Source organism: Bison bison, unplaced genomic scaffold (assembly GCF_000754665.1).
Source record: "Bison bison bison isolate TAMUID 2011002044 unplaced genomic scaffold, Bison_UMD1.0 scf7180017864366, whole genome shotgun sequence".
NCBI lineage: Eukaryota > Metazoa > Chordata > Mammalia > Artiodactyla > Bovidae > Bison > Bison bison.
In genome coordinates, this window is record NW_011494938.1 from 2,254,659 (window position 1) to 2,267,552 (window position 12,894).

The window sequence follows — 12,894 nt, forward strand, 5'->3', positions numbered from 1 at the left end:
GCACGTTACCATACCCTGTTCTCTAAGGGGCCTGTTACTAATCATTCACCATTCTGCTTAGTAATGGCTTTTGAGACTGCATTTATTCACTCAGTATACTTGTTATTTACTCTCATACCTTTAATACATGAAACTTAATGCTTGTGATGTGCAAGTCAGAGTCTCCTTTTCACATACCGCAAGCCTAAAGTCCTCCTCAACCCCTGTAACAATTAGCTGGTTGATTCGTATCTAGGAAAAGCAAAAAATTGTTTTCTTTCCTCCCTTAAAAACCTCTGAGGCAATTCAGCTTTTTTATTTGTAAACCTGTATCGTGATTAATGTCTCCATCTAGTGAGGACCAAGGCAGTACTGCCTCTGATAAGTACTACCAAGAGCACCCCAAATCACCCTAAATGTGCTACAGCTATCCATGTGGGAACATTTCCCCAAATCTGCTTTAAACCTTTCTTCAGGATCTTGCTGTCTCAGTTAATCTCTCTGATACCATAAGACCTAAAGTTCTTCTGCTACCGTAAGACCTAAAGTTCTTCTTCCCACCCCCTGGCCCCATAACAACCAGCAGTTTTTGAGCATACAAATAAAAATCCTGGAAGTGATGAGAGTTTTGCACTATCTGAAACAGTATTTCTTTTTCACTCTGCAATCAAATTAACAAATTGAACTGGCCTCCACCTTTCGTTTGTTTGTTTTTGGAGCAGGCAGCTATTACTGTAAAAACTTTGCATTATAAGAAAACTTACATATACTTTTTTGCCTTGACAGTGAGAAATCCTTACACAGGCCATAAATACCTATGTGGGGCACTTCAAACTAGCATTGTTCTATTAGAATGGGTTGAACCAATGCAGAAATTTATGTTAATTAAGGTAAGCATGAATGTCAGCCTACATCATTTTTTATATAAAAGCTTATCAGTTTTCCTCTTCTTTCAAGAAAACTTTTTCTTTTTTCCAATTAATTCTCAAGACAATGTAATGATTTTGGATTATATGGCAGAGTGGTGAAAATCTGCCTAATTATTTTTAAAAAACTCCATTGGCCTGATAGAAGTTTTAAAAGAGACTAGATAGATAGTTCAGGGATGTGACAGTGGAAGTCTGAAATACTGAATCACATACACAGTCTGATATCAAGAACAGGAGGTACTAAGAGAGTAGTAAAATTTTGTCTGAATATGTTCTCTGGTTGACCTGTTCCACTGTAGCAGAGGGACAGTCTACAGATTGGCATTTGGCTTAAAAAGTCAAGGAATAACCATCATGAAGGGGAAATAATTTGTTTGGAATATCTGCCATCCTATTAATTCACCTAGGCCTTCCCATGGATCGATTTTTGTGCCTTTGTGTCTCTAGAATCTTAACGAAAAAAACATTTTTTGGCCGTGCCACATGGCATGGGGATTTCAGTTCCCTGGCCAGGGATCAAACCTGTGCCCCTTGCAGGGGAAGCGTGGAGTCTTAACTACTGGGCTGCCAGGGAGGTCCCTCTAATGAATATTTTTTAAAACATTTAATATTACTCAACTGAAATTTAAATTTAGAGGAAAAGCTAACTGAAAATGTATGAAGTGCTGACTCTGTCACTCCAAGGAAATACCAGATGAATTTTTTATGCTGTTTTCCTCGCTATTTTGTATAGATTAAGTAGTATTTCATGAGCATTTGCTATCTCCATAGAAATTGGGATCAAAATAATTGGAGTGGATTCTTCCTAAATTACATAATATAGAATTAAGATGTTTAAAGTATTGGCTTCCTGTTATTTAAAATTTTATGAGTGACTAGGGAATCTAGTTTTAATTTTCACATCAGTATTTATTAACCTCACAATTAACTAGGACTAAAGAAATGAAATAAAGAGTTTCAAGAATTTACCACCCATTGAAGTAATATTTCCACAAATTCACTGAAACAAAAATTCTTTAAACAAAAAGCTGAAAGGGAAAATAACCTTATAAATTGTGCAAAACAGAACTTCTGAACCCAGCCCATTTCTGTCCACCTGGTTTTGTTCTAAATTCCTCTTTGTTCTTATCTGTTTGACAAAAGCACAGCATGTCCTAGATGGAGTGGTAAAGTGTATATAATTATTTTTCTGCAGCCCTTCCCTTCCCTGTCTTTATCCTTAGTCTGTTACAGTATGTCCTTCCTATTCCTTTCTTTACTAACCTCTATCAAAATGAAAAATAGTTTCATTACATCAGTTGTTCACGGATACTAATAGTTTGATTAAACCTTAGTATGAATGAATTTCATGTGTTACCCGATATGTTAAACTATTTATCTTAATACATAGTGAAAGATTCTCTCTATTAAAGAAACTTTTTGTATTAAGAATGTACAGGTGCTTGCTTCGATAACACATATACTATTACTAAAATTGGAACAATACAGAGATTAGCATGGCCCCTGCACAAGGATGACATGCAAAGTCATGAAGCATTCCATATTTTTGTGATGTAATTATCCTCCAATTAAAAATAAATATACAAAAAAGAGCATGCAAGAGAATATATATTTTGAAGGCATGGGAAGCTTAAAAATTACCCATGCATGTTTTCTTTTTTCTGGGTACCAGGGAGCTTGGTGCTGACTGATGAGGCCTGTTGCCAGGATTCTAGGATGTTAGCCTTACATACAGTTCTACTTGTAGGCCTCCTTTAAGACTTCTCACTCTTCCCACTTTCCTTAAATTCCCTGAGCAACATGCACTTCTTTACTGTCTTTCATCTAAACCCAATTCTCCTTTCTTTGTCTCTCTGCTTTGAAATTTCTCTTGAGTGTATTTTGTTTCTATATTTGATATTATCTCAATTAGTATTTATGATGTTTCTATACTATAAGTCTTACCAGATGTATTCAAAAACATTCTTATGTTTTCTGTATTCTTACTCTTCATGACATTTTCTAAGTTTTTGCTTCAGTACACTGTTTTATTTTCAATATAAATAAAAGTCATAAATTGAGGCAGATATTCATGTACTTATTACAAATCAGGTACAGTGCTATTTAATTAGACAGATAAAAATGAGTAAGAGAGAGGGTGTGGAGAAAAGGGAACGCTCTTGCACTGTTGGTGGGAATGTAAATGGATACAGCCATTGTGGAAGACAGTACGGAGATTCCTTAAAAAACTAGGAGTAAAACCACCATATGACCCAGCAATCCCACTCCTAGGCATATACCCTGAGGAAACCAGGGTTGAAAAAGACACATGTATCCCATTGTTCATTGCAGCACTATTTACAATAGCTAGAACATGGAAGCAACCTAGCTGTCCATGGACAGATGAATGGATAAAGAAGTTGTGGTACATATCAGTTCAGTTCAGTCACTCAGTCATGTCCGACTCTTTGCGACCCCATGAATTGCAGCACGCCAGGCCTCCCTGTCCATCACCAATTCCCAGAGTTCACTCAAACTCATGTCCATCGAGTTAGTGATGCCATCCAGCCATCTCATCCTCTGTCGTCCCCTTCTCCTCCTGCCCCCAATCCCTCTCAGCATCAGAGTCTTTTCCAATGAGTCAACTCTTTGCATGAGGTGGCCAAAGTACTGGAGTTTCAGCTTTAGCATCATTCCTTCCAGAGAACACCCAGGGCTGATCTACACATTGGAATATTACTCGGGCATAAAAAGGAACACATTTGAGTCAGTTCTGATGAGGTAGATAAACCTAGAACCTATTATACAGAATGAAGTGAGTCAGAAAGAGAAAGAGAAATATATTCTAACACATATATACAGAATCTAGAAGAATGGTACTGAAGAACTTATTTAGAGGGCAGCAATGGAGAAACAGACATAGAGAATAGACTTATGGACATGGGGAGAGGAGAGGAGAGGGTGAGATGTATGGAAAGAGTAACGTGGAAACTTACATTACCATATGTAAAATAGATAGCCAATGGGAATTTGCTGTGTGGCTCAGAAAGCTCAAACAGGGGCTCTGTATCAACCTTGAGGAGTGGGATGGGGAGGGAGATGGGAGGAAGATTCAAAAGGGAGGGGATATATCTATACCTATGGCTGATTCATGTTGAGGTTTGACAGGAAACAACAAAATTCTGTAAAGCAATTATCCTTCAATAAAAAATTAATTTTAAAAGAAAAAAATGAGTAAGAGATAATTATTTCCCTCAAGGACTATCATCAGTAGCAACTGGTTTTAAAACTATTTTATGGGAATGCTCTTCTGCTAGTGACTTATACATATTGTTTAGTTATTATTGGAAGCTAAATAGAAGTAGTCACAATCTGTTGGTTTTCTAATTTACTGAGGAAAAAAATACAGAAGCATTGTTTTCTTCCTGTCCTACTGCTGTTTCCACATTTCAAAGAGAATTATTTTAAATGTTTTGCTTTATTAAAACTAGGACAGATTTTATCCAGAGCACATCCCCGGGTCGTAGGGATGCTCCCAGCGAGCATGGGTGTAGAGTGTTTGTTGAAGGCATGTCTAGAGCTCTGGGATGGAGGCACTTAGGCAGTTTCGGGGAAGAAGCAATGTGGGAACAACAGGTGTGGGCAGAGTTTCACCTTCCAGTCTGAGGATCACACTGCATCTTCTGACACTTTAAGGCAATTGCTTGTGGTAGCCCCATTTCACCTGTTTATTTTCTCTATAATTTATTTTCTTTAGAATTTATAAGTAAACTACAGAATTAAAAAATATCAATTTCAGTAGCTTTTAAAGATACTAACAGTAGCCATTGGGAAATATAATGAGAACAGCCCATTTATAGGAGCAACAAAAATAAATTATAAGTAGACCTAATAAAATATGTGTAAGACTAATATATTTTTAAAAAACCTTTTTATTGTAAGGAAGAACATTGCCAGCACGCCAGAGCTCCTCATGGCACCACCACCCCTACAAATCAGCTCCCATATTTTCCATTTTTACATAGCACATAGCCCTAAACATTAGCATTTTACCTAATGTTTCAGCAGTATGAAAGTGTATTCATATTCATTTGGGTCCGACTTCTTTTGTGCAGCATTGTGTTTGTGTACTTGTTGGATGCAGCCATAGTTTGTTCATTTTGATTGCACTCTAATTTCTGATTGTGTAAAACTGTCATCATTTTATCTGTTTTAGGCATTTTGGTACTTGCAGTTTTTTTGTTACTCTTAGCAGTGAAACGTGTATACTTTTGCACATGTCTCCTGTGTGCGTGTACAGTCATGTTCTGTAGGTTGTATAACTAGGAGTGTTATTTCAGGGTTCTAAGAGATGCATATCTTTGGCATTAATAAATGATGTAGTTAACCACTGTGGTCGTACCAGTTTGTTCTGCCACCATCAGTGTTACGAGCATTTGTCTACTTTTCTCTGAGTAACCCTTATTATTCTCGTTCTTCTGGTGGGTGTGTATAGTTACCTTGATTTTTTTTCCCCTGATTACTAATGAAGTGAATGTTTTCTATTTTTCCAGAGTTTCAGAATGTGAATTTAATCTCTTTGTAGTAAAATAAAAATAATTTTAAGCTTATGTATAATGAAAATCAGTTGCATTGTAATTAAGTTAATTTATTGAATAGAATCACTTGAAATACAGGGCTAATTTCTTTTGTGGGTTGTTTTTTTTTTTCCTGTCCACACTTATAAGAGGAATGTCTCTTGCTAATTAGCATTTCAGTTTTCTCACCCATGTTTGCTCAGTTGGATAAGAAGGCAGAGGAGTATTACTGAAGTGCAGTGTCCAATTAGCAAACAAGAGACTACCTCAAAGGGTGGAGGTGGGGGGACTCTCAGACCAGCCATGCAGTTGCTGCATCTGTTTCCAATTCTGATGCTAAATTGTGTAGTATTTAACTTAAAAATTACAGTGCTGAACCTAAAATCTTTGTAAGATGCTTCATAATTTGGATTTTTTCTCCATACCCTGAGTTTCTGTGAGAAGAAGCAGTCTAATTTATAGTAGAGAGTACTCTGTTATGTATTTTCATAAAACCAAGCATTCTTAATGGCATTCCCGTGAAATTGTTTGGCTTTTGTTTTCCTTTTGTAATATATTTTGTTTTTTTCCAGCACATAGATTTTCCTATACCATGCCCACTTAGAATGTTTGAGATGCTGGTGGTTCCTGAGCAGGAGTACCCTTTAGTCTGTGTTGGTGTCAGTAAAGGGAGAGACTTCAACCAGGTGGTTCGATTTGAAACAGTCAATCCAAATTCTACCTCTTCGTGGTTTACAGAATCAGGTTTGTGGTTTTTATTTCATTATTAAGGCCAGTGCATAGACTGGTTTTGTAAGTAATAAATTTACTATATCTTTCATCAGGCAAGTACAGTGCATAAAAATCCAGTCTTGAGTAACTTACTGAACTGGAAAAAGAGAAGATGACTTGCTTTGAAATAGCTAATTTGTTTGACACATTTAAAACATTCTGGTGTCTCCCAGACTTGAGTGTATGTCAGAATCACTTGGCTGGGTCCAACCCCCAAGTTTTTCATTCAGTAGATCTGGGTGAGGCCTGAGATTTTCAATGTGTAAGTTCCCAGGATGTTGATGATGTTACTACAGGGACCACACGTGGAGAACCACATATATATATACGCAAACCTTGTTGGTAGTGCAAGTCGTATCCGACTGTTTGCAACCCCATGAACTGCAGCACACCAGCCTTCTCTGTCCATCACTTACCTCCCTGAGTTTCCTCAAACTCATGTCCATTGAGTCAGTGACGCCATCCAACCATCTCATCCCGTGTCGCCCCTTCTCCTCTTGCCCTCAGTTTTTCCCAGCATAAGGGTCTATTCTAATGAGTCGACTCTTCGCATCAGGTGGCCAAAGTGTTGGAGCTTCAGCATCAGTCTTTCCAATGAGTATTCAGGGTTGATTTCCTTTAGGATGGGCTGGTTTGATCTCCTTGCTGTCCAAGGGACTCTCAAGATTCTCCTCCAGCACCTCAGTTCAAAAGCATCAATTATTCAGCGCTCAGCCTTCTTTATGGTCCAGCTCTCACATTTTATATATGACCGCTGGAAAAACCATAGCTTTGACTACATGGACCTTTGTCAGCAAAATGATGTCTCTGCTTTTTAAGACACTGTCTAGGTTTTCCACAGCTATTCTTCCAAGGAGCAAGCATCTTTTAAGTTCGTGGCTACAGTCACGGTCCACATTGATTTTGGAGCCCAAGAAAATGAAATCTGACACTATTTGCACATTTTCCCCATCTATTTGCCATAAAGTGATAAGACCATATGCCATGATCTTAGTTTTTTGAATGTTGAGTTTTAAGCCAGCTTTTTTACTCTGCTTTTTCACCTTCATCAAGAGGCTAATAGAAAACCTGATTTAAAGGAAAAGCTGCATTAAGTATATTTTCCAGTATATTTTTGTAATTAATACACAGGTACTACCTGGTAACTTTAATAAATATTTTTAATCATTTGTAATTAGGATACAAAATATTAAGTAAATAGTAAAGCACCTCCAAAGTGTTTGAGGGTGCTTGAAAATAATTCTTTAACATATTTCCTAAATTTTGATCTCCATTTCCCAGTTGAGCACATTCTTCCTTCATAGCTTGTACCTTAGGAAATAATATCTCCAATTAATGAGTTCTTAACAGAAATTTGATGATAGTTTGAAACCCTCAGTTGCATTGTTCCAATCCATACACATTGGCAAAACTTGGGTTTTGTGATAAATTAATCTGATTAAACTGTTACACTTTAAAAAAAATGACCTTAAAGGTCTTTTTATCTTTGTTTTTAAAACACTGTGTTTGTTATGAAGCTCCTTTTGTGTTTTTGCCTAAAAAAGGACATTGTACAATGTTTTGCTATAAAATAGGCATGGCCATTTTTGAAGGTAATTTTTAAAGGTCTTGCGAAGGCCCTTTGCTCAGTCTTTGACAACTTAGAGAAGTGTTAAAGATCCAACTTGCCAACAAATATTGATTAGACAGGAATTTGTTGGAAGCCTGAAAGAGTGTTCACTAAAGGAAAAAAATTAAGAGACTGAGGTTTTGGCATTGGGGAAAAAAAATGATCACACATTTAGACACATTCAACAGAAATCTAAAGACAGTCTCATGGCTGCTGAAGCCCAGGGAACTTGGAGAGCTTTCTATTGAAAGAAAGCATGGCCAGCCCTTGGCAACAATATGGGGCTTCTCTTTGGCTTCCTCAAATTCTCTTGTTAAATTCTCCCTTTTTAGACAGTGTCTACCCTTTCAGACATGGGGTTAACTCCTGCTTTCTAATTTCTTCCCTTCTATTGTTGGTTGACCAATATTTTATTTAGTGAATTTTAGTTGTCTTATTTCTCCCAACCATTTTAATTTTAAATCCTTTTCTACCAATTGTTTAATGAAGAGCCTCTCATTTCCTGACACAAGAGTTTTGTACCTTCCATCCCAGGAACTTTTGATCGCTTATCTTAGCATAATAAAATCCCTTTATTAGAAGTTAAATACAGCAGATATAATTCATTTCTGATGTTGAGATGATGAGGTTGAGTAAGAGGGTGAAAGTATGTTTAAGGTTTTGTATGAGCTGAAATTATAAGCTGTGGTTTCCTAAACTCTGCTGCATAGTAGAATCCACTTGAGAAGATTTTAACACTCTTGATACATCAAGTCACACACACATACCCCCATTTAAATAATATCTGGAGGTGGCAGCTGGACATCAGTAGACCTCCAGATGACTTCAGTGTTTGGAAACTAATTATTATAAGCCATTTGTAAATCTCATTTTCCTGGCTTTCTATCTAGTAATGCTAGACTGGCTTCTTGACTGATTTTCACCAAATGTGTAAGAGTTACAAAGATCTGGTTGGCCTGATTTATAGGAGGCCTGTTCCATATCCTTCTTAACCCTGGCTAGTCACAGAATATGTGTGAAAGTCTGAACTACAGCTGCCCTTGGATTTATTAGGATTCTAAATACTATGGGAAGTAAAAAACTAGACTGATAGACTAGACTTCAGAACCACTCTCCAGAAACAAGGCCTATAGCTCAACAGTTTTAGCTTTGATATTCATACAAAGTCTAGGATATATTACATCTCACTTCCTGGAAAGCTAAATCATTTAAATATTTTAGGTTTGTTAGAACTTAGATAAATCATTATTATAAAAATAATGCCTCTGCATTTTTATGGTGCTTCATACTTCTCAAAATATGTCAGTATTTTTTTAACTCATTTGTATTCAAAGTGATTAACTTTCTGATTCATTCATTCAGTAAATATTTATTGCATGTGCTAGGCACCACATATAATGATTTACGAAGCACAGCCCTTGGCCTTCTGAGCTTAAAATCCGAAATTAATCATTGCCATAATATAGATCTCACATATGAATAGGATAGTGCATTACCAGCAGTAATGACAATAGCTAACCCTCCATTAAGCACTCACTCAGTTTAGCTCTTGTATCAGAGTTTGAACCCAAACCCATCTGAGTCAACCACTGCATGTGTATGACCAAAAATATATATCTATTTCAAATTTAGTTATATTCAGAATTCTTTTTTTAATGTCTCTGTGCTTTAAATATTACTTTTTCCTGTAAGTTTTATCAAGTTTGTTTGTGTTGTAGATACCCCACAGACAAGTGTTACTCATGTAACGCAGCTGGAGAGAGATACCATTCTTGTATGCTTGGACTGTAAGTTTTTGTTTATAAATATCTTTATCTTAATAAGCTTTCTTTTATCTTAGTTTCTAAGTGACTTTTTTCCGTTATAGGTTGTATAAAAATAGTAAATCTCCAAGGAAGATTAAAATCTAGCAGAAAATTATCATCCGAACTCACTTTTGATTTCCAGATTGAATCAATAGGTAAGTCAGAGTTTTGTGTTTCTTGTTTGACTGCATTATCAGCTGCTTAGAATAATTTGTCCAGTAGTTATTTGAAATTATAAAAAAATATTACTAAGGACTCATTTTTTTTAATATAGGATATAATGAATATGAGGTATCAGTCTTTGCTTTTACATATTCCCTAAAATAGTTTAACAACTTTGATATAATCAGTAAATAATGTCATCTTCCCTACAGGTTGGGCATTTTCAAAATAAGTAACTAAATATTGTTATTCATAACCTAGTTATGAATTTCCATTTTCTTGAGACTCCTGTAGGGTTTCCCAGTAAGTGCTTTACAATTTAGTATAATCTATTGTTTTTGCTGTTGTGTCTGCTGATCACAGATCCTCAAGTATATGGAATTTCCTTCTTGCTATTTTTACATTATGCTTGATAAGAATTTTTTCTGGAAAAAGATTTCTTACAGAATCAGTATTCTAAAATGATTGCATTCAGGAAAAATAAGGTAAAATGACCATAATAGAGAGAATGCTGATGAATATGAATGGCAGTTAATTTAGCTGTACACTGGTTTTTCTGGTGTTCTTTATCAGTAAAGATCCTTGCATGTATGTGCATTAGCAGAAGGTAAGGCCCAAGGGCAGATAGTTCATTTGTCTTATTCTTGGTCCTATTTTTAATCTTTCTCCCAATTAGAATGCCTCTCTCCAACAAGCAGACACTGATGATAATAAGTCAGTTTTGAGGGACATCTGCTCAAAATGTTCAAATGGAATCCATACTTAAAAACACATGGCCGGGTCAAAAAAAAAGGCAAAAAACCAGAAACTCAAAGTGATACGCCATTTCACACCAGTCAGAATGGCTGCGATCCAAAAGTCTACAAATAATAAATGCTGGAGAGGGTGTGGAGAAAAGGGAACCCTCTTACACTGTTGGTAGGAATGCAAACTAGTACAGCCACTATGGAGAACAGTGTGGAGATTCCTTAAAAAACTGGAAATAGAACTGCCTTATGATCCAGCAATCCCACTGCTGGGCATACACACTGAGGAAACCAGAAGGGAAAGAGACACGTGTACCCCAGTGCTCATCGCAGCACTGTTTATAATAGCCAGGACATGGAAGCAACCTAGATGTCCATCAGCAGATGAATGGATAAGAAAGCAGTGGTACATATACACAATGGAGTATTACTCAGCCATTTAAAAGAAAACATTTGAATCAGTTCTAATGAGGTGGATGAAACTGGAGCCTATTATACAGAGTGAAGTAAGCCAGAAAGAAAAACACCAATACAGTATACTAACGCATATATATGGAATTTAGAAAGATGCTAACAATAACCCTGTGTACGAGACAGCAAAAGAGACACTGATGTATAGAACAGTCTTATGGACTCTATGGAAGAGGGAGAGGATGGGAAGATTTGGGAGAATGGCATTGAAACATGTAAAATATCATGTATGAAACGAGATGCCAGTCCAGGTTCGATGCACGATACTGGATGCTTGGGGCTGGTGCACCTGGGACGACCCAGAGGGATGGTATGGGGAGGGAGGAGGGAGGCGGGTTCAGGATGGGGAACACATGTATACCTGTGGCGGATTCATTTTGATATTTGGCAAAACTAATACAATTATGTAAAGTTTAAAAATAAAATTTTAAAAATAAAAAAGAAAGCTATGGTACATATACACAATGGAGTATTACTCAGCCATTTAAAAGAAAACATTTGAATCAGTTCTAATGAGGTGGATGAAACTGGAGCCTATTATACAGAGTGAAGTAAGCCAGAAGGAAAAACACCAATACAGTATAATAACGCATATATATGGAATTTAGAAAGATGCTAACAATAACCCTGTGTACGAGACAGCAAAAGAGACACTGATGTATAGAACAGTCTTATGGACTCTATGGGAGAGGGAGAGGGAGGGAAGATTTGGGAGAATGGCATTGAAACATGTAAAATATCATGTATGAAATGAGTTGCCAGTCCAGGTTCAATGCACGATACTGGATGCTTGGGGCTGGTGCACTGGGACGACCCAGAGGGATGGTGTGGGGAGGGAGGAGGGAGGGGGTTCAGGATGGGGAACACATGTATACCTGTGGCGGATTCATTTTGATATTTGGCAAAACTAATACAATTATGTAAAGTTTAAAAATAAAATAAAATTTAAAAAATAAATAAAAATAAAAAAGAAAGCTATGGTACATATACACAATGGAGTATTACTCAGCCATTAAAAAGAAAACATTTGAATCAGTTCTAATGAGGTGGATGAAACTGGAGCCTATTATACAGAGTGAAGTAAGCCAGAAAGAAAAACACCAATACAGTATACTAACGCATATATATGGAATTGGGAGAATGGCATTGAAACATGTAAAATATCATGTATGAAACGAGATGCCAGTCCAGGTTCAATGAACGATACTGGATGCTTGGGGCTGGTGCACTGGGACGACCCAGAGGGATGGTATGGGGAGGGAGGAGGGAGGAGGGTTCAGGATGGGGAACACATGTATACCTGTGGCGGATTCATTTCGATATTTGGCAAAACTAATACAATTATGTAAAGTTTAAAAATAAAATAAAATTTTAAAAAAAGTGATACGCCCTCATGAGTAGTAAAGAAAACCAGCGGTGTCCCGCCGAAGATGGGGACCCAGAGCCAGGCATGTTGTTTGAAGCACCTACTAATTAAGACTCTCCACATAAGGCCTGGTGGCTTTAGAGGGGATTTTTATCCACTATTAAAAGAAGGAATAGTCCCTGTCCTATATACCAACTGCTTCAGACTGTAGACAAGAAAGGAATGCAGAATAAATCAGTAACACTCACTTCAGTTCAGTCGCTCAGTCATGTCCAACTCTTTGTGACCCCAAGGACTACAGCACACCAAGCTTCCCTGTCCATCACCAACTCCGGAGCTTGCTCAAACTCATTTAGCACTGTTGATAGTGAAATCAATTAAATTACACAGAAAACACAGTTTCCCAATCTCATGAAAACAGATTTTGGAAAATTTATATAAAATACTAGCAAATAGAATTCCATATCATCAAACAGTAGACTTTATCTCAGAAAAGCAAA

The 12,894-nt window shown here is 36.9% G+C and overlaps 1 protein-coding gene across 5 annotated transcripts in view; it reads left to right on the forward strand.

Annotated features, from left to right (window-relative positions):
- Positions 1-12,894, forward strand: part of MAP4K3 (mitogen-activated protein kinase kinase kinase kinase 3) — a 124,899-nt gene that overhangs the window by 104,982 nt on the left and 7,023 nt on the right. For all 5 annotated transcript variants that reach the window (XM_010855562.1, XM_010855564.1, XM_010855563.1 and 2 more), the window contains 4 exons: positions 766-869; positions 6,037-6,208; positions 9,563-9,631; positions 9,712-9,804. In XM_010855562.1, coding sequence (XP_010853864.1) covers positions 766-869; positions 6,037-6,208; positions 9,563-9,631; positions 9,712-9,804 — 438 coding nt within the window. The remainder of the gene's footprint in view (positions 1-765; positions 870-6,036; positions 6,209-9,562; positions 9,632-9,711; positions 9,805-12,894) is intronic.